This window comes from Mustelus asterias, chromosome 23, assembly GCF_964213995.1.
Source record: "Mustelus asterias chromosome 23, sMusAst1.hap1.1, whole genome shotgun sequence".
NCBI lineage: Eukaryota > Metazoa > Chordata > Chondrichthyes > Carcharhiniformes > Triakidae > Mustelus > Mustelus asterias.
Window position 1 is genome coordinate 24,747,919 of NC_135823.1, and position 22,960 is coordinate 24,770,878.

The window sequence follows — 22,960 nt, forward strand, 5'->3', positions numbered from 1 at the left end:
AGAGGTGTTGGTGGGCTTTCTTAACTATAGTGTCGGCATGGGAGGCCAGGACAGGTTGTTGGTGATCTGGACATCTAAAAACGTGAAGCTCTCGACCCTTTCTACTTCACCCCGTTGATATAGCTGGGCATGTTCTCCTTTATGCTTTCTGAAGTCGATGACAATCTCCTTCGTTTTGTTGACATCGAGGGAGAGATTATTGTCGCTGCACCAGTTTACCAGATTCTCTATCTCATTCCTGTACTCTGTCTCATCATTGTTTGAGATCCGACCCACTACGGTATCGTCAGCAAACTTGAAAATCAAATTGGAGGGGAATTTGGCCACACATTTGACTGCTGCAAATCTGGATTTTTAGTGACGCCAAGTGGTGGAGTGCAGACTTGCAATACTAGCCAGATCTCAGTCAAGTTTCTGTGGCAGAAGTTTCGATCATATTGCACTGAGAAATTGTTGAAATGCCTTTTATATGCATGAAAATAGATTTTTTTCAACTATTATTTATGAGATCTCTTGGCAGTCAATGTCATACACCTGAGGAATGATCACTTCAGAAAGCAGCTGAAAGGTTTAGTGCTTGTGACTCTGTAATTTAAAATGAGTTGTTATTTTTGGAAAAAGGGGAGGAAGTTTGAAGGAAAAAAATTACATTAAATCTCATTTTTTTGTCTTCCAGTGTTGTGTGCAAAAAACCTGGCTAAGAAGGATTTCTTCAGTAAGTATTAAACTTCAGTTTCTGTGATTCTATTTCTGAAATGTAAAGGACTGGTTTCTCAAACATGTCAAATTGGAGTCCGACATTGCTGCATACCCAGCAATAATTGCAGAAAGGGAACAGTGAGCAAACATTGCTGGATTCAATATTGTCAGCTGTTACTCTTTGCAACCATTCATTTACTGAGGTTAGCTGGTGCTCCAAAGATGGGATTTTCCTGAAGGTCTTGTGCAGAAGCACATCTTTGTTAGAAGAGGTAAGGTAAAGGAGGGTTGGAATATTTCAGTTGGAGGTGCTCCCCCTTTTGCAATCCAGTTTGCAATATGCCTGGCAAGAATTGGCTGATAAAGTCAGTGTTGTCTCCCAACTCCCATAGTTTGTGGGAGCAGATGTGTGATGTATTGTGAACCAATGCATCTCTGTTTAATTAGTCATGTCACATGTAGTGCCGTCATCAGAGACATTGGCGGGTTTTTCCCCTCTCTTCCATCCTGGACTGTGCGGCAAGCAACATCTAAAAAAACTTGTGTTAAGTAACATACTGTGTGGCAACAAGTTCACATTAAAATGAAACAGTAAAAGATAAAACTGGCATCGAAGTGTGTTTTCCAGCAAGATTGTCGACCAAGATCAATTTTAGGCAAAACTGATGACAAGAAGCATTTTTCAACAAAATAGTCACAATAAGGGGAGGGGGATGACCCTCCAGGGGTAAGCCACGAGGACCAGATCGCCTCCACGGAGACAGTCTCAGGGGTCCGGAAGGGAAAGAAGGGGTTTAGGAGAGCGATAGTTGTGGGGGACGCAATGGTTAGAGGCACGGACAGGCGGTTCTGTGGGAGTGAATGAGAATCCAGGATGGTAGTCTGCCTCCCTGGTGCCGGGGTACTGGTTGTCTCCGAGAGGGTAGGAAGCATATTTAAAAAGGAAGGTAGTCAAACGGATGTGATTATACACATTGGTGAAAATGATGTAGGTAGGAAGAGCAGGGGGGTCATAGGAAAGAAATTCAGGGAGTTGGGTGCTAGGCTGAAAAGTAAGGCCTCCAGGGTAGCAATCTCTGGACTGCTCCCGGTGTCTAGTGCAAGTGAGGTTCGGAACAGGGAGATTCTACAGTTGAACGCATGGCTAAAGGACTGGTGCAAGAGGGAGGGTTTTAAATTCATAGATAACTGGGAAATCTTCAAGTCAGGATGGCAACTGTACAGAAAGGATGGGTTACACCTTAACTGGAAGGGAGCAAATATCCTGGCTGGGAGTTTTGCTCGAGTGTTTCGGCAGGATTTAAACTAGTGTGACAGGGGGGGGGGGGTGGGGAACAAAACAGTAGGTCAGTAAATACTGAGGCTGGGGTTGAGCTGGGGGCCAGGGCAAGGCTAGCTAAGAAGAGGAGCACTCTGGAGGAGGATGACCTGAGTGGGCCTGGAGGTCTGGAGTGCATCTGCTTCAATGCGAGGAGCGTAACGGGTAAAACAGACGAACTTAGGGCCTTAATGCTTATGCGGAATTTGGATGTGGTTGCGGTGACAGAAACTTGGTTAAAAGAAGGACAGGACTGGCAGCTGAATATTCCGGGGTATAAATGTTTTAGGCGAGACAGAGGAGGGGCTAAAAAAGGTGGGGGAGTAGCGATATTAGTTAAGGAGCATATTACCGCGGTGCAGAGGGTAGACAACTTAGAGGGGTCATGTACTGAGTCGCTGTGGGTGGAATTCAGAAACAGGAAGGGTGCAGTCACTATGCTGGGGGTGTACTACAGACCACCCAACAGCCCACGGGAAGTGGAGGAAAGGATATGTCAGGAGATTCTGGATAGGTGCAGAAAAAATAGGGTTGTTGTAGTGGGGGACTTTAATTTCCCTGGCACAGACTGGAAAGTGCTTAGAGCTGGGGGTCCGGACGGGGAGGAATTTATAAAATGCGTACTGGAAGGTTCTTTGGAACAGTATGTAGATAGCCCGACTAGAGAGGGGGCTATACTGGACCTAGTTCTGGGAAATGAGCCCGGTCAGGTCGTCAAAGTTTCGGTAGGGGAACATGTGGCAAATAGTGACCACAACTTTGTTAACTTTAGGATAGTAATGGACAAGGATGAGTGCTGTCCTACGGGCAGGGTGCTAAATTGGGGAAGGCTAACTATAGCCGGATTAGGCAGGAATTGGTGGATGTTGATTGGGAGAGGATGTTCGAGGGTAAGTCCGCGTCTGGCATGTGGGAGTCTTTTAAGGAACTATTGATAAGGCTGCAGGATAGGCATGTGCCTGTAAAAAGGAAAGATAGGAAAGGTAGGATTCGAGAGCCGTGGATAACCAGGGAAATTGAGGATCTGATTAAAATGAAAAGGGAGGCGTACGTTAAGTCCAGGCAACAGAAAACAGATGGAGCTCTGGAGGAATACAGAGAGAGTGGGAAAGAACTCAAACGGGGAGTTAGAAGGGCAAAAAGAGGTCACGAGATGTTCTTGGCAGGCAGGATTAAGGAGAATCCTAAGGCATTCTATTCATACGTTAGGAACAAAAGAGTTGTCAGGGAGAAAATCGGACCTCTCAGGGACAAAGGAGGGGAATTATGCTTAGAACCCAAGGGAATAGGGGAGATCCTAAATGAATACTTTGCATCGGTATTCACGAAGGAGAGGGGCGTGTTAACCGGGAGTGTCTCGGAGGGAGGTGTTGACCCGTTAGAGAAAATCTCCATTACAAGAGAGGAAGTGTTAGGTTTTTTAGGGAACATTAAAACTGACAAAGCCCCAGGGCCTGATGTCATCTATCTTCGACTGCTCAGGGAGACGAGAGATGAAATTGCTGGGCCTCTGACGGAAATCTTTGTCGCTTCTTTGGACACGGGTGAGGTCCCTGAGGATTGGAGGATAGCGAATGTGGTCCCGTTGTTTAAGAAGGGTAGCAGGGATAACCCAGGAAATTATAGGCCGGTGAGCTTGACGTCCGTGGTAGGGAAGTTGTTGGAGAGGATTCTTGGAGACAGGATGTATGTGCATTTAGAACGGAACAATCTCATTAGTGACAGACAGCATAGTTTTGTAAGAGGGAGGTCGTGCCTTACAAATTTGGTGGAGTTTTTTGAGGAAGTGACAAAAACGGTTGATGAAGGAAGGGCCGTGGATGTCGTCTATATGGATTTCAGTAAGGCATTTGACAAAGTCCCACATGGCAGGTTGGTTAAGAAGGTTAAGGCTCATGGGATACAAGGAGAAGTGGCTAGATGGGTGGAGAACTGACTTGGCCATAGGAGACAGAGGGTAGTGGTCGAAGGGTCTTTTTCCGGCTGGAGGTCTGTGACCAGTGGTGTTCCGCAGGGCTCTGTACTGGGACCTCTGCTATTTGTGATATATATAAATGATTTGGAAGAAGGTGTAACTGGTGTAATCAGTAAATTTGTGGATGACACGAAGATGGCTGGACTTGCGGATAGCGAAGAGCATTGTCGGGCAATACAGCAGGATATAAATAGGCTGGAAAATTGGGCGGAGAGGTGGCAGATGGAGTTTAAGCCGGATAAATGCGAAGTGATGCATTTTGGAAGAAATAATGTAGGGAGGAGTTATACAATAAATGGCAGAGTCATCAGGAGTATAGAAACACAGAGGGACCTAGGTGTGCAAGTCCACAAATCCTTGAAGGTGGCAACACAGGTGGAGAAGGTGGTGAAGAAGGCATATGGTATGCTTGCCTTTATAGGACGGGGTATAGAGTATAAAAGCTGGAGTCTGATGATGCAGCTGTATAGAACGCTGGTTAGGCCACATTTGGAGTACTGTGTCCAGTTCTGGTCACCGCACTACCAGAAGGACGTGGAGGCGTTAGAGAGAGTGCAGAGAAGGTTTACCAGGATGTTGCCTGGTATGGAGGGTCTTAGCTATGAGGAGAGATTGGGTAAACTGGGGTTGTTCTCCCTGGAAAGACGGAGAATGAGGGGAGATCTAATAGAGGTGTACAAGATTATGAAGGGGATAGATAGGGTGAACGGTGGGAAGCTTTTTCCCAGATCAGAAGTGACGTTCACGAGGGGTCATGGGCTCAAGGTGAGAGGGGCGAAGTATAACTCAGATATTAGAGGGATGTTTTTTACACAGAGGGTGGTGGGGGCCTGGAATGCGCTGCCAAGTAGGGTGGTGGAGGCAGGCACGCTGACATCGTTTAAGACTTACCTAGATAGTCACATGAGCAGCCTGGGAATGGAGGGAAACAAACGATTGGTCTAGTTGGACCAAGGAGCGGCACAGGCTTGGAGGGCCGAAGGGCCTGTTTCCTGTGCTGTACTGTTCTTTGTTCTTTGTTCTTTGTTCTTTATAAGACATCAACTCAGACTTGGTGTCAAGGAATAGTTTCCAGAAGACCACACCACTATCAATGGTAAAACTGACTGTGGGAATCAGGTATTAGCAAAAGCTAGGAGTAGCAATTTTTTAAATTGAAAAGAAAGTACTCCGGATTGATCCTAATGTTCAGTTTTTCTCTTGACCTTGTCCCCGGAGAGAATGGAGAGTTGGAGGTGGAAATCAGAAAAAATATAAGCCAGTGAATTGACTGCAAAAGAAGTCAAAGTAAACCAGTAGATGCAACAAAAAGAACAAAAAAACCTTCCAGAAATAGAGGAAACTATTAGAATTAGTGAGTAGGTTATTTAAAAAAGAATAGTTTACTTATTGATAAACGTGGGGCGCACTTTCCAACCGTGAGTTCTTACATGTGGCAGGCTACACCATCGAGATCCTCGCATTCGGAAAGGGAGATAACCTGCATTTTTTTTAAGAAAAGGGAAGCTACTGAAGTTATACTTACGAAACTAAACAAGAATTAATGCTTAACTCTTCTTGTTCCGATTGGATTGGTGATTGCATATTTTCAAAAAGCTACAGTTTAAACAAAAAGCCAACTTAAACAACAAAAGAAAGAATGCAAATTGAAAAGGGAGAGAAAAGAAAAAAGAGGGAAGGAAGTTAAAACTATTACTACAACCTACGAACCAGTAAATGCAATGGCGGGCAAAGGCAGCGCCATGGGAGCATTCGATGAAAACGTGGCATGCTTACCAAGAGAAATTTCATTATTATCTTGCAGCAAACTGGATACCAGATGAACATAGTTGCTTAGCATAATAGGTCGTAAAACCTTTACACTACTACATGGTCATGTCCATCCTGAGAAGCCTGGTGGAAAAACCTACGAAGAACTGACCAAGTTTCTCAAAACTCACTTTTTGCCTAAATCACTAATAATTGCTGAGAGATTCAGATTCCATCGATGGAGCCAGGAAGGGGGTGAAGATATATCGCAATTCTTGGCAACATTAAGAAGGCTAGCGAAGAACTGAAAATTTGGCCCAACCTTTGAAGCCACTCTGTGAGACAGACCTATTGGTGGACTTCAAAATGAAGCAATCCAAAGATGATTGCTCACCGAAAGCTCTTTAACACTAAAATTTGCTGTTGAGATCGTGGTGTCCATGCAATTGGCCACAAAAGAAACTTCCCAAGTTGTTGCTGGAACCAAAATACACAAGATGGGAACTGACATAAAGAAATCTCTTAAAATGCAAGCCATTGGTGTGCTCAAATGGGGCACTCTCCACATGAATGTTGGAGTAGAGCCGTACAAGTGAGTTGACCACAATACATAACAAGACGTGGCAGAAATTCTCTGGCGTAAGTGTCAAGATAAGTTTGCCGACAGGTTGACAACTAACTTGAATCTATGTTCATAATTTGCATGACACAGGCGCCAAATCCCAACATGGTGCAGCACCCCCCAATATCCATGGGAAGCACAAGCATATAATCTCTTGTATCTTGCATGCCAAAACCTTCATAGTTGTGATATGCGCATATGAACAAGAAGTAGGCCATTGGGTCCCTCAAACCTGCTCAACCATTTGATCAGATTTTTTAATCTGAATAGGGCTGGCATGAAAAAATTTCCAATGGCACACTCAACTCTGCAGGTTATGCCCATAAGTTAAAATGCCACCGCCAATCATCCAATCACACAAGGTGGAATGAAGGCTGATCACTGGCATGGCACTCAAGTCTGAACCATATGCTGAAAGCTTGCTTTTTGTCTGCTTTTAAAGGCGGAGTTTGCACACAATGACAGCACAATGGTGGTGGCACTGCCAGTTTGCAGCATCTGACCCATTAATGCAGCTCAGGACATCATTATGATGGAGGCCCTTAAGAGTGTGGACAAGGAAGAGCTTGGTGGTTTTTGTGACAGGCAGTGAGAGATGTATTCTCTAACCTTTTCTAAACTCATTTAACTTACAAATTCATTCACTCAGTGACACATCCAGGAGCAGCATGGCACTCTGTTTTGCCTTTGCTACCATGTGCAGGACCATTTGTAAATTGCACCACGCTAACCACTCTCTTCTCTTTACATAGGGCTTCCCAAGATGCTTTGCCTGCCGCAGGGACAAGCACAAAGTAATCGTCAAGCACTTCTGACCACACACACACCAGCTCAGATATACACCATAGGATAATCAGGAAGAGCAAGTTGATGTAATAGTAAATGGGTAATAACATGAAGAAAAGGCTCGGATTAGATATTATGTACTGCAAGACTCATCGATCTGTACCTGACTGAGGCTATGTTGAGGAGACCTCTACAATAAAATAAGCTTCGTGTAGCTCTTTGAAAATACTTGAGATTCTTACATGGTATGTCTGAAAGTTGACAACTCTCAAGTCATAGCTATGGCACGGAACCTCTTTATACCTGGTTCAGTTCTATTATGTCATGTGCAAAAATATAGCAAGCTTGCAATCCACAATGGCTACTTTACCTGCAACGGGATAGTTGTTAAAAACCCATGTAGTTTTATTTGTTAAAAATGTTACCATGGCTATTGAGATCCTGGATTCAAATTTACAGGGGGTTCAGTTCTAGGTTGCAGAGGCTAAGAAAGTAGCTTCAGAATACCTTACTGTGGGGCTTGACAGTGAAGTCCAATATTTCTACACAGATCCAGTTGAGTGATTTGCAAAGCAAACCCAGCATCTGGAATAAATCCACAACACACTTGGTTATCTTTCGAGGTTATGCCAGATCTGCCTATTTCAGCTGTAAATTGACAGGTGACTGACAAGAGTTGAAGGATCGTCTTGAGACCAGGTATAAAGAGGTTTTGAGAGTTCTCTAATCATGAGCAACAGGCTATTATCACAGTCACTCATCCCACTGAAATAGCACTTAGAGAAAAACATTACACGAGAATTGCCATACTGCATCAAGCGTGGCAAAGCAAAAAAGTGAAGCACTTATGTAATAAATAGAAGTAGAGAACTTTACTGCTTGTCAATGTACTGTGCAGATTCATTGTTGGGAAAAGTGTTAATGCTGTCAGCAATGCAGCAAAGGTAAAGTTAGTGATGATCAGGCAGAACATTTGTTTATAGTGCCAGTATATCCAGAGGACCACACAGTTGTTCACGCAGCATCACCTTTGCAGCCTCCTTGGGTGCTCATTTGTTTCCCCCATTTCTAAATGTATATTTTCCTGCTCCTCCTCTTCAAGCTGACCCTCTTTGCTCTCTTGTTCTCAGTCAAATTTCAAACATTTATCTTGAGATTCCACCTAGAATAACTTCCAGACTTTAGCATTTTATTAAAGCACTCTGTTCTCTGATCACTCTGGGCTTTACACTCAAGTAACGAACATAACTTAGTGACGGCCATCTCAATGATGTGTAGACAATAAAGGAAGATCCTGTGAGATGTAGTTACGTATAGGGTTTGAAGATTTGCGCCTTAAACACAAGGGGGTCAGGAATGAAGTTTTCAACGATTTGAAATGTTGCGAGATTATTGGCAGTTTACCTGTTTTAAATAATACTTTTTTTTTTGTCTTGCACAGGATTACCTGACCCTTTTGCCAAAATTATTGTAGATGGCTCTGGGCAGTGTCACTCAACAGACACTGTGAAAAACACACTTGATCCAAAATGGAACCAACACTATGACTTGTGAGTGCAGTTGAATCTGCAGCTACCATTTGATTGTTGGAGTGTCTTGTAATTCTTAGGGCTCATTATGCTTTAAATTACCTTTTTAATTGTTTAATTATTTTAAAACCACAAATGTTATTTAAAAGTACAAAAATCTAAAAATTTCCCCAACTGTTTGAATCAGAAGGGGTTGTCTTCATGTACGTAAAATGGTAAATTATGAAACTTGTGAAAAAGTTCCAAATACAGAATGTAATGGTGACAGTGCTGCACTTGTATTTTAATAGGGACCAATGGAGAGTAGCTGTAATTGGCAGTTGGACGTAATTTGGGGTCGCATTTTATCTGATTTCATTCTATTACAATTTTTAATTGGGTATTTTCAGAGTATAGGATATGGTTGCTTTGTAGGAATAAAATTACTGATTCAGAAAGATTAGACTAGACTTTTGCTCCTGCTGTTCCATCCTCCTCCATCATATAAATGTTAAAAGTCATGAGTTCATGCTTCCTCACTTAACATTTATTTTGCCTTGTGCTATTAGAAAGTTTCTCAAAACCAACAACAGCTTATAGTGCCATTAAAATAATGAAATCTCCAAGGCACTACACCAGAGCTTTACAAAACAAAGTATCACAGTGAGCCACACAAGGAGATTTTAGATCTAATGACAAAAAGCTTGGCCGTGGAGGTTAGTTTCAAGGAGTGTCTTGAAATAGAAAAGTAAGTCAGATAAGTGTAAAGTACCTGAATTATGCAATGCACACACCTTCATGAAGTCACTAAAGATTGATTTTCTGGAGTTTAACTGATACCTTTTTTTAATGTTCTCTCAACCAATTAACAAAAGCTGTGCTCTGGTTAGTTGAATTGAAAGTATTGACAAATTAAATTTGTATTGAATCTAAACTAGATGAAATTTAATGCCTCAAACTACTCCTGGATACACAATTCTAACTATTTGTGAAAATGTTTGGGGTTTATTCAGATATAACAACAAAGCACATTAAGTTAATTTTGGATTGTTGCATACTTCTGATTGTTGACTATGATAATTCAGATATTGCTAACTGAAACTTGGCAGAAAAGGAAGTATGTTGCTTTAAGACCATATGTCATCATTGAAGATTATTAGCATTATCAATGCAGAATAATTAGCCATGGATCAGTGAATGATCCACTTTATTATCCTAAAATATTTTTGACTAATACAATAATCATTAAATTGCTGTTCCAAAGAACTCAGTGACAAAATGTAGATCACGTTCAGTCTCCATGTTCACCTAGCACTTCTTCATCATTGATAGTTGTCATCATTATTTCATTTACAATGGCCAAAAGTTGAACCACTCCTGAAGTTTGCTACCAGTTGATGGAAATGATCTCACCTCGACTTGAAATTGTCAGTATCAGTCATTTGCATTAAAATGGCTGATGATGGTTTCAAGTTTTGTTATGGTGCAGCTAGTGAATGTAAATTTCACACAAAAGTAGTCACTTTGTGTTTTGTGAATATAGCTTGTTTGTGATTTGAAGCTTTTATATTTATATGCAACTAGACTGTCCTATGTGTTGTAGAATCATCAAATAATATAGCACAGGAGGCCATTCAGTCATCATACCCATATCAGCTGTTTGAAAAAACTATCCAATTGATTCCAATTCCCTTTTCATTTTCCATAGCCCTGCAATCATAACCATATCCCTACTTATTTAATTCCATTCAGAAAGTTACCATTGAATCTGTTACCACTGACCTTTTAGGCAGTGCATTCGAAACCAGCTGTGTAATTTTTATTGTGTCACCCTGGCTTTTTTGCCCATTATCTTAAATCTGGTTACTGACCATTCTGCTGTTGGAAGCAGTTTCTGCTTCTTTATTCTATTATTCATAATCTCATAATTCATAATTTTGACTGTCTCTGCCTTAATGAGAACAATGTCAGTTTCCCTAGTTCCTCCACATTACTCAAGCCTTTCATCTTTGGTACCATTCTGGTAAATTTACACTGCACCTTCAAGGATTTAACATCCTTCCTAAAGTGTGATTCCCAGAATTAACCCACAGTACTGTAGCTATCCAGTGTTTTATAAAAGTATGTGACTTATTTGCTTTTGTAGTATATGCATATGTTTTTTAAAGCCTTTTCAATTTAGCCTGCCGCTTTCAAACACTTGCACACATACCCCCTCTTTAACATTATGTGACCTAATTCTTATTCTTCCTTCCAAAACAAATCAGTTTACACTTGTGTTAAAATTTGCCTGCCATGTGTCTGCCTGTTTCACAAGTTTGTTGATGTTCCCCTGAAGTCTGTTACTATTCTCATTACTATTTGTTTCCAGATTTTTGCTATTTACATACTTTGAAATTATGGACTGTGCATCCATATGGGTCACCACCACTCTCTGCTTTCTGTCCTTGAGACGATTTTCCATGCAGTTAGTGTCCCTTTAATCCCGTGAATTCAATTTTGCTAGCAAGCCTATTTTTCAAATGCCTCTTGAAAGAACATGTAGACTTCATCAACCTTTTCTGATTTTTTTCATCAAAAAGCTGAATTAAGTTGGTCAAACAAGTTTATCAAGTCCATGTTGGGTTTCCTTTATTAATCCATCTTTTTCCAACTGCCAGTTAATTTCATTCTGGATTATTGTTTGTGAAAGTTTCCCCATTGTCAATGTTAGGCTGACTGGCCTGCAATTCCCAGGCTTGTCCTCCTTTTTTGTGTAACATATGTAATTCTCCATTCCTCTGGCACCGCTCGCATTTCTTGGGGGAATTGGAAGATTGTTGCCAGAGCCTCTCAATTTACGCCTCAACTTTCAACAGCAACCTAGGATGCACCTCATCTGAAGCCAGTGATGTTCCTACTTTGTGCATTATTAACCTTGTAAGAACATCCTCTGTACCTAATTTTATTCTCCCTCCTTTACTGCTAAGTTGATAGCATCCTCTCCCTTGTGAATACAGATACAAAATACTTATTAATACCTCAAACTTCACCAGAAGATCCCCTTTTTGGTCCCTGACCCGTTGCACCCTTCCTTTGTTTATAAATAGTACAAGTACAGACAAAAAACATGCTGATTCTTTTTGTCAGCCCGCCATCTATTATCATATGCTTTTTTGACCCTCCTGTTTCTTTTGACAATTCTACTGATACTTTTGTATTGATTTATGAATTTGACATTTAATTTTGAGCTTTTTTCTATTTCATTTTCATCTTTACAACTTAAGTTATTTAGGGACTCTAGCTTTGCGTGTTCTTCCATTCCCCTTTGTGGGAATGTGTCCAATCTTTATACCCAAGCGACCTAGCTCTTTGAAAGCTTTTCACTGTATGTTTACTGTTTTATCTGCCAACCTTTGTTTTCACTGCACTTGGGCCAAATCAACTCACTGAAATTAGTACCCTTTCAATGGAGTGTTTTTGCATTTGATTTATCTTTGTCTAATTCCATAACTGCTCTTAAACGAATGCTATTTTAATCACTGTTTCCTAAATGCTTCCCATTGAAGCATGCTCCACTTACCGTACTTATCCCAAACTAGATCAAGCACTGCTTCCTTTTTCACTGGGTTGGAGACATACTGATTAAGACAATTCTCTCGGATATATTTCAGAAATGTGCTTGCCCCTTTACACTGTTATTATCCCAGTCTATATTCAGATAAATGAAATTCTCCTTATCTCACAATCCCACACCCGACAGATCAGGCAAAAACTTTACAGTCCTGTCACATTCAGCCATGAATATTGGTGGACAATTAAACATCCAACCAGCGGAGGAGGCTCCACAAACATGCACATCTTCAATAATGGGAGATCCCAGAACATTTGTGCAAATGATGCACTTGCAACCATCTTGAGCCAGAAATGCTGAGTGGAGGATCCATCCCAGTCTCCTGCTGAGGTCCCAAGCATCACAGATGCCAGTCTTCAAATAATTTGATTCTCTGTAGCGAAGCACAACTGTAGTACTGAAGGCATGTGCTCCAGAACTGTTCATGTCCTTGGACAAGATGTTGCAGTATAGCTACAATACCGGCATCTACCAACAATGTAGAAAATTGTCCAGTTATGTCCTGTCCACAAAAATCAGGACAAGTCCAATCCGAACAAATTGCAGCCCATTAGTCTACACTTGATCATCAACAAAGCAACAGTGCTATCAGGTGGCATTTGCTTTCCAGTAACCTGCTTATAGATGCTCAGTTTGGGTTCTGCAGGGTTACACATGGCTGCAGATCTCATAACCGCCTTGGTCCAATCATGGACAAAAGATGACAATTCCAGAGGTGAAGTGGGGATGACTGCCCTTGACATCAAGGCATCACTTGACTGAGTGTGGTATCAAGGAGCCCTGGCAAAACTGAGGTCAGTGGGAATCTGGCATAATCACCACTGGTTGGAATAAAAACTAGCACAAAGGAAGATGGTCATGGTTGTTGAAGGTCAGTTATCTCAACCACAGGACATGACAGCAGCAGTTCCTCAGGATAGTGTAGCTGGCCCAACCATCTTTATAAGTGATCGTCCCTTGATTATAAGGTTAGTTTTGGAGATCTTAGCTGACATTTTCCAAATACATGCAACTCCTCCTCCTAAAGCCTGTTCCTGCATGCAGCAAGAATTGTGCATCATTCAGGCTTGGGTTGCTAGATGGCAAGTAATAGTCACATCAGACAGGTGCAGGGAAATAGCCATCTCTAACAAGAGACAATCTAACCATCCCCTAGAAATGCAATGACATTACTATTGCTGGAACCCCCATCATCAACAACTTGGGAGTTGTCATTGACCAGAATCTTAGGTGGACCAGCCATATAAAGACAGTGCTGAAAGAAATTCTGCAATGAGTAACTCACCTCCTGACTCCCCAGAGGCTGCTTACTATCTTCCAGGCACAATTCATGAGTGTGTTGGAATACTCCCCACTTTCCTGGATGAGAATAACTCTGACATTACTTGAACACAACCAGCTCTGGAACAAAGCAGCCTTCTTGATTGGCACCCCACCCACCCTTAAACATTTACTATAATAAAAGCAAAATACTGTGGATGCTGGAATCTGAAACAGAAACAGAAAATGCTGGAAAATCTCAGGAGGCCTGACAGCATCTGTGGGGAGAGAAACATTTACTCCCTGCATCACTGGTGCACAGTAGCAGCAGTGTGTACCATGTACAAGATGCACTATAGTAGTTGGCCAAAACTCCTTCGACAGCAGCTTCAAAATCTTCGACCTCTACCACATAGAAGATCAAGAACACCCAGTTTCATGGGAACACCACCAGCTGTAGGTTCCCCTTCAAGACACAGATCATCCTGATTTGAAACTATATTGTTGTTCCTTCAATGTCGTTAGGTCAAAATCCTGAAACTCCCTTCCTATCAGCACTGAGGGTGGACCAGCACCACATGGACTACAGTGGTTCAAACAGGTGGCTCACAATACCACCTCAAGCAGTTAGGGATGGGCAATAAATGCTGACCTTGCCAACGATCCTCATGTCAAGTGAATAAATAAAAAAGAAATTGCCCTGTCATTCTTCCAACTTTCTGCAATTTATATGCAAGTTTACAACTCTCTCTCCTTCACATTATTGGTAGTTCATAATATGCACCCAGCATTAAAAAGCTCCTCAATTCCTTAATTCTAACCAAAGGGGGTACTGTCTTTGATATGCTTGAGTATGCATTCTAGTCTTTAACAGTATCTTTGACCAATCCTTTTTTTCTTCTATATCTTTCATGAATATGCCGTAGCTAGGAATCTTAAATGGCATTTCCTCCCCTTGTTTAAGTCACATTATAGCCACTCTATTGTATTTCCCCCATGACTACTTGGGTCTGCAACTTACCAACCTTATTTTACCATGCTCCCATGCATTTACACACACACACCAAATCTATTCCAGCGTACCTCACATTTCCCTTGTCTGATCCATCCTCTTTTTGAATTATTATTCTTTTCAAATGCTGCCTGTTTCTATCAGCTCTGCTTTATCCTGGTGCTCCTTCCAAAGCGAAATAGTTAAAATTCCACCTCCCCGCTCCCACCCCCAGCACTAGTTAATATGTAATAAATCTGAAAGATGGGGAAAGCATTGTTGGAAACCTTTTGGGAAATTTCAGCATCTTAAGTTGTTTGTGGTGTTGCTTTTGTTTTCATACTCATAACTTCTTCCTTTTCAGGTACATTGGAAAAGCAGACTCAATTACTATAAGCATATGGAATCACAAGAAAATACATAAGAAACAGGGAGCTGGCTTCCTGGGCTGTGTTCGGCTGCTATCAAATGCCATCAGTAGGCTAAAGGACACTGGCTGTATGTAGTCTGTCTCTTGATAATTATTTTTGGCAGTAGAACTAATGTATAAGCAAGGATTAACTAACTAATTATTTAAGTTTAATTTTCAAGCTTTTCTGGCACTCTTAATAGCCTGGTACTGATGGAATGAATTTCACCTGATCCTAGATGATATGTTAGCTTGGGATCTTTGTGATTGTAGAGTATTCCATTGGAGGAGAGAATAGAAAATGGTGACTATCTCCTTACAAAAAGCATGTCTGCAATTGGGAAGTGGCATCGGACTGTTCACTTTCTCCTTTGTTTTGTGTAGGTGACCCAAGTTGTGTTGGACTTTCTTTGGATGAGAAAGCTGGGTCTGTTTAAAAACAAAGGTTTTGCATTAATATGGTATCTTTAATGACCTCGTAATTTCTGAAAGCACCTCACAGCCAATGAAGTTCTTTTCTTGTCATCTGGTCATTGGTAATATGGGTGAAGTGGCAGTCAGTTTGTAAACAGAATATCTCACGAGCACCAATAAGATAAATGAATAAATAATCTGTTTTTTGGCAGTGATTGAGGTGTAAATATTAGCCAGGAAATTAGGAGAACGCTTGATCCTTTGAAAAGTGTCATGGGATGTATAAAATGACACAACTTTTTTATACCTACTTGTTCTCAGAATTTGGGTGTCACGGGCAGGGCTGCATTTATGACTTATCCCGAGTTGCCTTGAGAAGGTGATGGCCAATTCTTTGAACCATTGTAGTCTTTGTGCTGAGAAGTAAGGAATTCTTAGAAATTGACCCACCAATGATGGTATGTCAAAGTCAGGATGGTGTGTGACATGGAGGGACATTTGGAAGTGGTTTTCTTCGAGCATTGATGCTCTTGTTCATAAAGATGCAAAATTAATTCACAGAAGGAGACCATTTGGCCCATCTTGTTTGTGCAAGCCAAAAAGAGTGATCCAGCTTGATCCCACTCCCATTTTCCAGCTCTTGGTCAATAGCTATAGTAATAGTAGGTTACAGCACTTCAAGCACACAGCCAGTGTTTTTTAAATACCTCTACCGCCATTTCAGATGGTAAGTTCCAGACTCCTAATCATAGAATCCCTACAGTGCAGAAAAAGGCTATTTGGCCCATCGTGTCTGCATTGACTCTCGCTGACAGAGCATCATACCCACGCCCTTTCCCCTGCCCCATTCCCCATTTACCATGGCTAATCCATTTAACCTACACATTTTGGGACATTAAGGGACAATTTAGCATGGACAATCTACCTAACCTGCACATCTTTGGACTGTTGGAGGAAACTGGAGCATCCGGAGGAAACCCAGGCAGACACTGGGAGAACGTGCAAACTCCACACAGTCACCCAAGGCGGGAATCGAACCCAGGTCTTTGCACTGTGAGGAGGCAGTGCTAACCACTGTCCCAACATGCCACCCTATCCTTCAGAAATAGTTTCCAATAGTTCATCAACCATCGAGATTAGATTTATAATTTATCAATCTGCCCTTTTTTAAACAATATTATCATGTTAGCAGTCCTCCAGTCTTCTAGCACCATGCTTGTATCCAAGTAGGATTGAAAAATGATAGTCAGAGCCTCAACTGTTTCATCTCTTACTTCTCATAGCACCCTGGGGGACATTTCATTTGGGGTAATAATTTATCCACTTTCAAAGATGCCAAACACCTTAATATTTCTTCTCTTACTAGGTTTGTACCTTCTATTATTTCATACTCAACTACAATTTGTACATGATTCCCCTCTTTTGTGAAGACATGCAAAATGTTCATTAAGAATCATGCCCATGTCTTGCGCCTCCAAACAGCAAGTTAGCTTTTTGGTCTTGAATCAACTCTACTCTTTCCTCAGTTGTCCTTTTGCTCCTTATTTGTTTGTAAAACATCTTCCAGCATATCATTCCCTCCTTTCAGCTGTGATTCTTTCCTTAGCAATATTGTGACCACTACCCCCCATCTTTTTTTAAGAATTGTTGAATGTTTACAATGCTGGAGGAGGTCATTTGGCCCATCATATCTGTGCCAGTCTTCTCTCTGAGGGCACCCCTTGCAGTCCCACACCTTTTATACGTAGCCCTTCAGTTTTTTTTTCCAGTTCTCCTTTGAATCTGCCACACTGTCAGACTATACATTCCAGATCCTAACCAATTGCAGTTTTAATTTAAAAAATGTTTTTCATCATGTCTTTTACCAAACCCATTTTGTCTCCTTTCCTTTGGCCATCACATTAAATCAGTATCAACAGGATCAATTTCTCCCCAGTTTCTATCCAGACCCCTCATGATTTTGAACTCTTCTGTCAAATTTCCCCTCAACCTTCCCTCAGGTGAATAGCCCCAGCATCCCCAATTTATCTTTACAATTGAAGTCCCTCATCCCTGGAACCATTTTCATGAATCTTTTCTGCATGCTCCCAAATAACCTCATAGCTTTCCTCATAAGTTCATAAGATATAAGAGCAGAATTAGAAGTGGGCAGGCTTGAACAGACTACTCCAGTTGAGGCTGAATCAATGTTTTCTAAAAAATCACCATAATTCCCTTGCTTTTGTACTCTGTGCCTCTATTTATAAAGTCCAGGATTATGTATGCATTATTAACCACATTCTGAACCTGCCCTGATACCTTCAGTGATTTCTGCCTTTGTACCTCCAAGTCTGTCTGCTCCTGCACTGCCTTTAAAATTGTATCTTTTATTTTGCCGTTCCTCGTTCTTCCTACCAAAGTGTATCACTTCATACTTCTGCCATGTCTGCCAATCCACTGTCTGTCATTTTTGACTTCTTTCACTGTCCTATATTTTGTGCACATTACTTCCAAGTTTTGAACCATCTGCTAATTTTGTAATGTGCCTTGCACACCAAATCTGGTTCATTAATGTAGAACAAGAAAAGCAGAGGTCCTAATACCAATCCATGGGGAACTCCATAATATAACTTCCTCCAGTCCAAAATGCAACTGTTCACGACTATCCTGAGTTTCCTGTCACTCGACCAATTTAATATCCCTACAGCCATTGTCCCTTTAATTCCATGGGCTTTAACTTTGTCCGCAAACCTGTCTTGTGGCATTTATTCAAACACCTTTTGGTAGTCTATGTACACTACAGGAACCTAATTATCCTCATGAACTCTTTCTATTACCTCATTATAAAATCTCATTCAAGTCAGTTAAACTCTATTTGTCCGAAACAACTTTATGGTAGTTTGCCCTTTTATCCCTCCCTATTATTCCATCTGAAAACACTGTAACTGTTCTTGCTCTTTAAGCCATAGTAATAGCTATACTTCTCAGTGGTAGAGCTCACAGTGGGTGGAAATGCTGTCTTCAGTAACTGGGGTGACTTACTGCAATACATCCTGTAGATTGTAATAACTACAGCTGTAGTTTGTCAGCAATGGGGGAATTAATATTAGTCCATCAGCAGTGGCACCGATCAAGTAAACTGCATTGTTTTGGTTGGTGTTGAACCACTTGAGTGTTGTTATTTCTGCAGCAGTCCAGGTTGAATGGTTAGCATTCCATCACACTCGACGTGAAGCTTGTGTATGTTAGAGAGGCTTTAGGAGGGTCAGGAGATGAGCCAATTGTTGCAGGGTCCTAATCCTGTGCTGTGGTTATGTAGCCATGTTGTTGATATGACTGGTCCTAGTCAACTTCTGACCAATGGTGAGCCCCAAGATAGTGATGGTGAGGCACTTGGTAATATATGTATCTTTGAAAGTTGAGGGGAATGGCTATACTTTATCTTGTTTGAGTTGTTTATTACCCAGCACTTATGTGACACAAAATATTGCCTGGTACTTGTCAGTTAATACCTGATCTGATTCTCCCTGTAAGATGGCATGAGCTATCTGAGAAGTTTTGAATAAAGCTGTATGCAAGGTGAACAGTCCCACCTCTGTGGGGCTTTGTGACAGAGGAAAATTCATCGATAGAGCACCTGAGGATGGTTGGGCCAAGATATTTACTTGTGCAACTCTTGTGCTAATGTCCAAATGGATTTGATGACTGACCTCTGGCAGCATTAACTGTTTTCCTTTGCAACAGGTATAACCAGTCCAAAGATGTGTGGGTTAGGTTGATTGGCCATGCTAAAATTGCCCCTTAGTGTCCTGAGATACGTAGGTTAGAGGGATTAGTGGGTAAAATATGTAGGGATATGGGGGTAGGGCCTGGGTGGGATTGTGGTCGGTGCAGAATCGATGGGCCGAATGGCCTCTTTCTGTACTGTAGGGTTTCTATGATTTCTATGATGAACCTCTATCCACTGAATCATGTTCCCATTGACTTCAAGTTTGCTTGGACTTTTTGGCACTATTCTGCCTAGATGTTGAAGGCAGCCACTCTTGCCTCTCTCCTGGTATTATGTTGTTCAGCCCATGTCTGGATGAAAAACAAAGGATGCAGGAAATAACCAACCAGCAAAGCAGTATATCTGAAGGGGGGAATGGAGTTAAGTTTCAGGTCTGACTTCTTGTCAGACTGCGAATAAGTCAAAGATATAACCGGTTTTAAGCCATTAAAGAGGCAGGGAGGAAACAAAAGAACACAAGGGAGAGTTTGTGATGAGCTAGAAGGCAGGAGAGGCTAAATGATACAAGGGATGATAGTGCAAGGCAACATAAAATGACGAGCAAAGAAACAGAAGGTGGGTCTGGATGAACATGTAAATGGGAACAGCAGAATCATCACCAAACAGCTACTGTCTGGACAAAATAGGAGCAGAGGTTACGATCTGAAATTGTTGAACTCAGCACCGAGTCCGAAAAGCAATAAAGTGCCTCATTGAAAGATTAATTCTGTACTCCAAACTCATTCTGATCTCTGTCCTTTGGCTCCTACACTGTTCCAGTGAAGCTCAGTGAAAGCTTGAAGAACAGCATCTCATCTTTTGATCATGTTGTTCACAACCTTCTGTACAATTTTGGGGTCATAATCTCTGCCCCTTTTTTTTCATGGGAGCTGTTCATGACAATTCTGCTATTCTCTTTGCACCTCCTCTAGACCAGTCGTCCCCAACCTTTTATATGTCATGGCACACTTCCATACTGTAAACAAAAATTGAGGCCCACCTTCTATTTTCTCTGTCGTCTTCTCTTACTGGGAACTTCATTTTTAACTTCCCCCTGTCCTCTTGTCTATTTTTTTTTAACCTCTCCCTGTCTCTCTCGCTTCTCTCAGCGTCTTTTGCACCCTTTCTGAGTTTTCGCTTTCTGTGCGGGCGCATAGGACCTTTGTCTTCAGCTCCAAGTCCCGTTGATCATGGCACACTGGTTGGGAACCACTGCTCTAGATCCATCTTTTGTTTCTTTAGTTGCTCCATTACAATCTTCTTTTACCTTGCGCCATTGCCTTTGTCATTTAATCTCTCCTGCCTTCCACCCTATCACAGATCTCACTTTTGTTCTTCACCACCACCCCCATGCTATTCCCAATTTTCCCTGTATTTATACTTAAAATCTGTTAAATCTCTAACTTTTTCTAGTTCTGATGAAACGGGGTTTAACCTGAAATGTTAACTCCTGTTTCTTTCTCCATGTATATTACCTGACCAGCTGAATATTTCCATTTTCTCTTTTTATTCCTTATTCCCTATTTGCTCAGCTTCATGACACAGATGAATAGAGGTGAATACAACATGTATTGACCCATTTGAGACTTCTCACACATTAGCCAAACAGGGACAAATACATTCTTCTTCCATACCAGCCCTTTTTTTAAGCACATCTGACCATTCTTTATCCCTTATTGGCGTTATGTGTTTCATAAGCATTTCATACAGAGAAAAATGACCAATTTCTCAGATTTGTTTTTGAAATTTTGCATGTGCCTCTTTGTTGACTGATGGTTCACAGTCTGATTTTTGGCCTTGCCAACATTGTTCCATTTCTGTGCAAAACTTAGAGGAAGGCAAATCTAGGGGAAGGATTTAATGATCAAAGCCATAATAATGGCAACTTAATTGTTAATTAACATTTACTGTTTGTGACCATCAGGTCAGATCCTTTGCCATGCTTATTACTTTGTGACATCAATGGGAATCTGCCTATACATCCTGAAGCACCTCTGCTGATGATCAATTAAGGGAAGTGGTGTGGAAGGGTGTGAATTTAGACAGGCCTGAGAGTCCATGGCTGCTGGAATCTATTTGTTGGCCTAGACGCAGAGTAGTGTGTTTTCCCTGGATCTGGTCCTCTGACAATAGCACTTTGTATAAAATATACACTTACCTCATACTGTATTAAGACTTTCATTGTGTTGCTATAAATTCTGTGCTCACGCAGTTCAGATAACATTGTACCCTCTTTTTTTTGTCAGACCAGCGGTTAGATCTATGCAAGCTCAATCCCACAGACAGTGATACAATACGAGGGCAAATAGTAGGTAAGATCTTAAATGTTCACGGTTCATTCAGCATGTTTACTCATAAATCATTTGTGAAATAACTGTTTGCAAGTATGTATGTACCAGAATTGTTTTTTTCAAAGTATTGCATAATGAATTTTGCCCATTTATGTGAAATTGCTTTGGTGCACCAGAGGACATGCACTTGAGAATAAGGTCAGATATCTAGTAAAGAACTTGTTCTGCATTACGCTTAATTTTGTCTCCTGCTGGGCAATGGACTGAAATGCCGACAGAATTCAGAGGCTGGAAGAGAGAGAAACATAAATGACAAAGCATGATAGGAGAGATGAAGAGCAGGAATTCAAGTACCATAGCTAATATATTCAGGAGGTGGTTAACAATTCAATACCATGTCACTTTGTGCTCCAGTTTACTTAGCTAAACTGAATTAATTACTACTCCCAATACCCAGCCATAATAAATCTAAATATATAGATTCCATTTTCCTACAAGTTGCAGACTTCAATACTTGCCAGCCAGAAAATGTCAGGAATGAGATTTATGATTGAGCTGATTTTAAGCCCACTTATGAAATGCAGAACTGATTACTTTTAAGAGTGACATTAACATTATTGGTTATATTTCTAAATCAAAATTAATATGTGTCATTCCGGTTGACAGATTTGCTTACCGAGGGTGGCACCATTGAATTTATGACATTGTTACTTTATAAAAGTATTTCTCTGCCAGACCTTTGAGTCCAAAGTGAAATTAGTTTGTATGGAATCAACCGAGAATGTTATGGCAGACAATAGTAAGATATCCAATACCCTAATACCCTAAATGTGCTGTTCTCTACAAGAAGTAATTCGGAGTTAAGACACATTTGTGTTACTGTATGTATCTAGTCCGTGTTACATATTCACTGTATATTTACGGTGACACTGAGCATAAAATGGAGAAAGCGTTTTCTGTATACGCATCTCTCCCCTATTTGTTGGAAGTGGAAAGTACTTATTGTATTTATTCCAACACCACCCCACCATGTGCCATAGGTTGGGGTGTCATCTTAATCCGTTAAGAAGTTTTGCAATTATATGTGTGACCTTATCTTGTCTTCCCATTTGTATAAAGATAGATCCACCCCTGATACTTGTCCCTTTTTTTCTTTCAATTGGCATTTTTGCTGTTAGTTTCCCACTCGCTGAATGTTTAGATAGTAAAATCCTATAAAATTCTATCCTTGCAAAATCCTACTAACTGTCCTGGCTTGAGACAATTCATACCTCTTTAACCTGTGATTATCCTTCCCTCCACTCACACTGTCTGTACCTGTAAAGACTTAATTACCTGTAAAGACGTGCATTCCAACCATTCTTCACGTTCCAACTTGTAATTATCCTGCAATTGTGTATTTGCCTATATATGCCGCGTTTGTGAACCTACCTCTCCACTCACCTGATGAAAGAGCAGTGCTTCGAAAGCTCGTGATTCCAAACAAACCTGTTGGACTTTAACCTGGTGTTGTGAGACCTCTTACATTTGGGGGTGAATGAGATCAAAAGTGATGGGGAAAAAAGCAGGGTTAGGCT

General features: G+C 41.1%; 1 protein-coding gene across 3 annotated transcripts in view; it reads left to right on the forward strand.

The window, feature by feature from the left end:
* Positions 1-22,960, forward strand: part of smurf1 (SMAD specific E3 ubiquitin protein ligase 1) — a 129,732-nt gene that overhangs the window by 68,384 nt on the left and 38,388 nt on the right. For 2 of the 3 annotated variants that reach the window (XM_078240138.1, XM_078240139.1), the window contains exons 2-5: positions 677-715; positions 8,591-8,699; positions 14,886-15,019; positions 21,339-21,404. In XM_078240138.1, coding sequence (XP_078096264.1) covers positions 677-715; positions 8,591-8,699; positions 14,886-15,019; positions 21,339-21,404 — 348 coding nt within the window. Of the gene's footprint in view, positions 1-676; positions 716-8,590; positions 8,700-14,885; positions 15,020-21,338; positions 21,405-22,960 lie in introns of those variants that run through there. The other variant, XM_078240140.1, reaches the window with a different exon arrangement.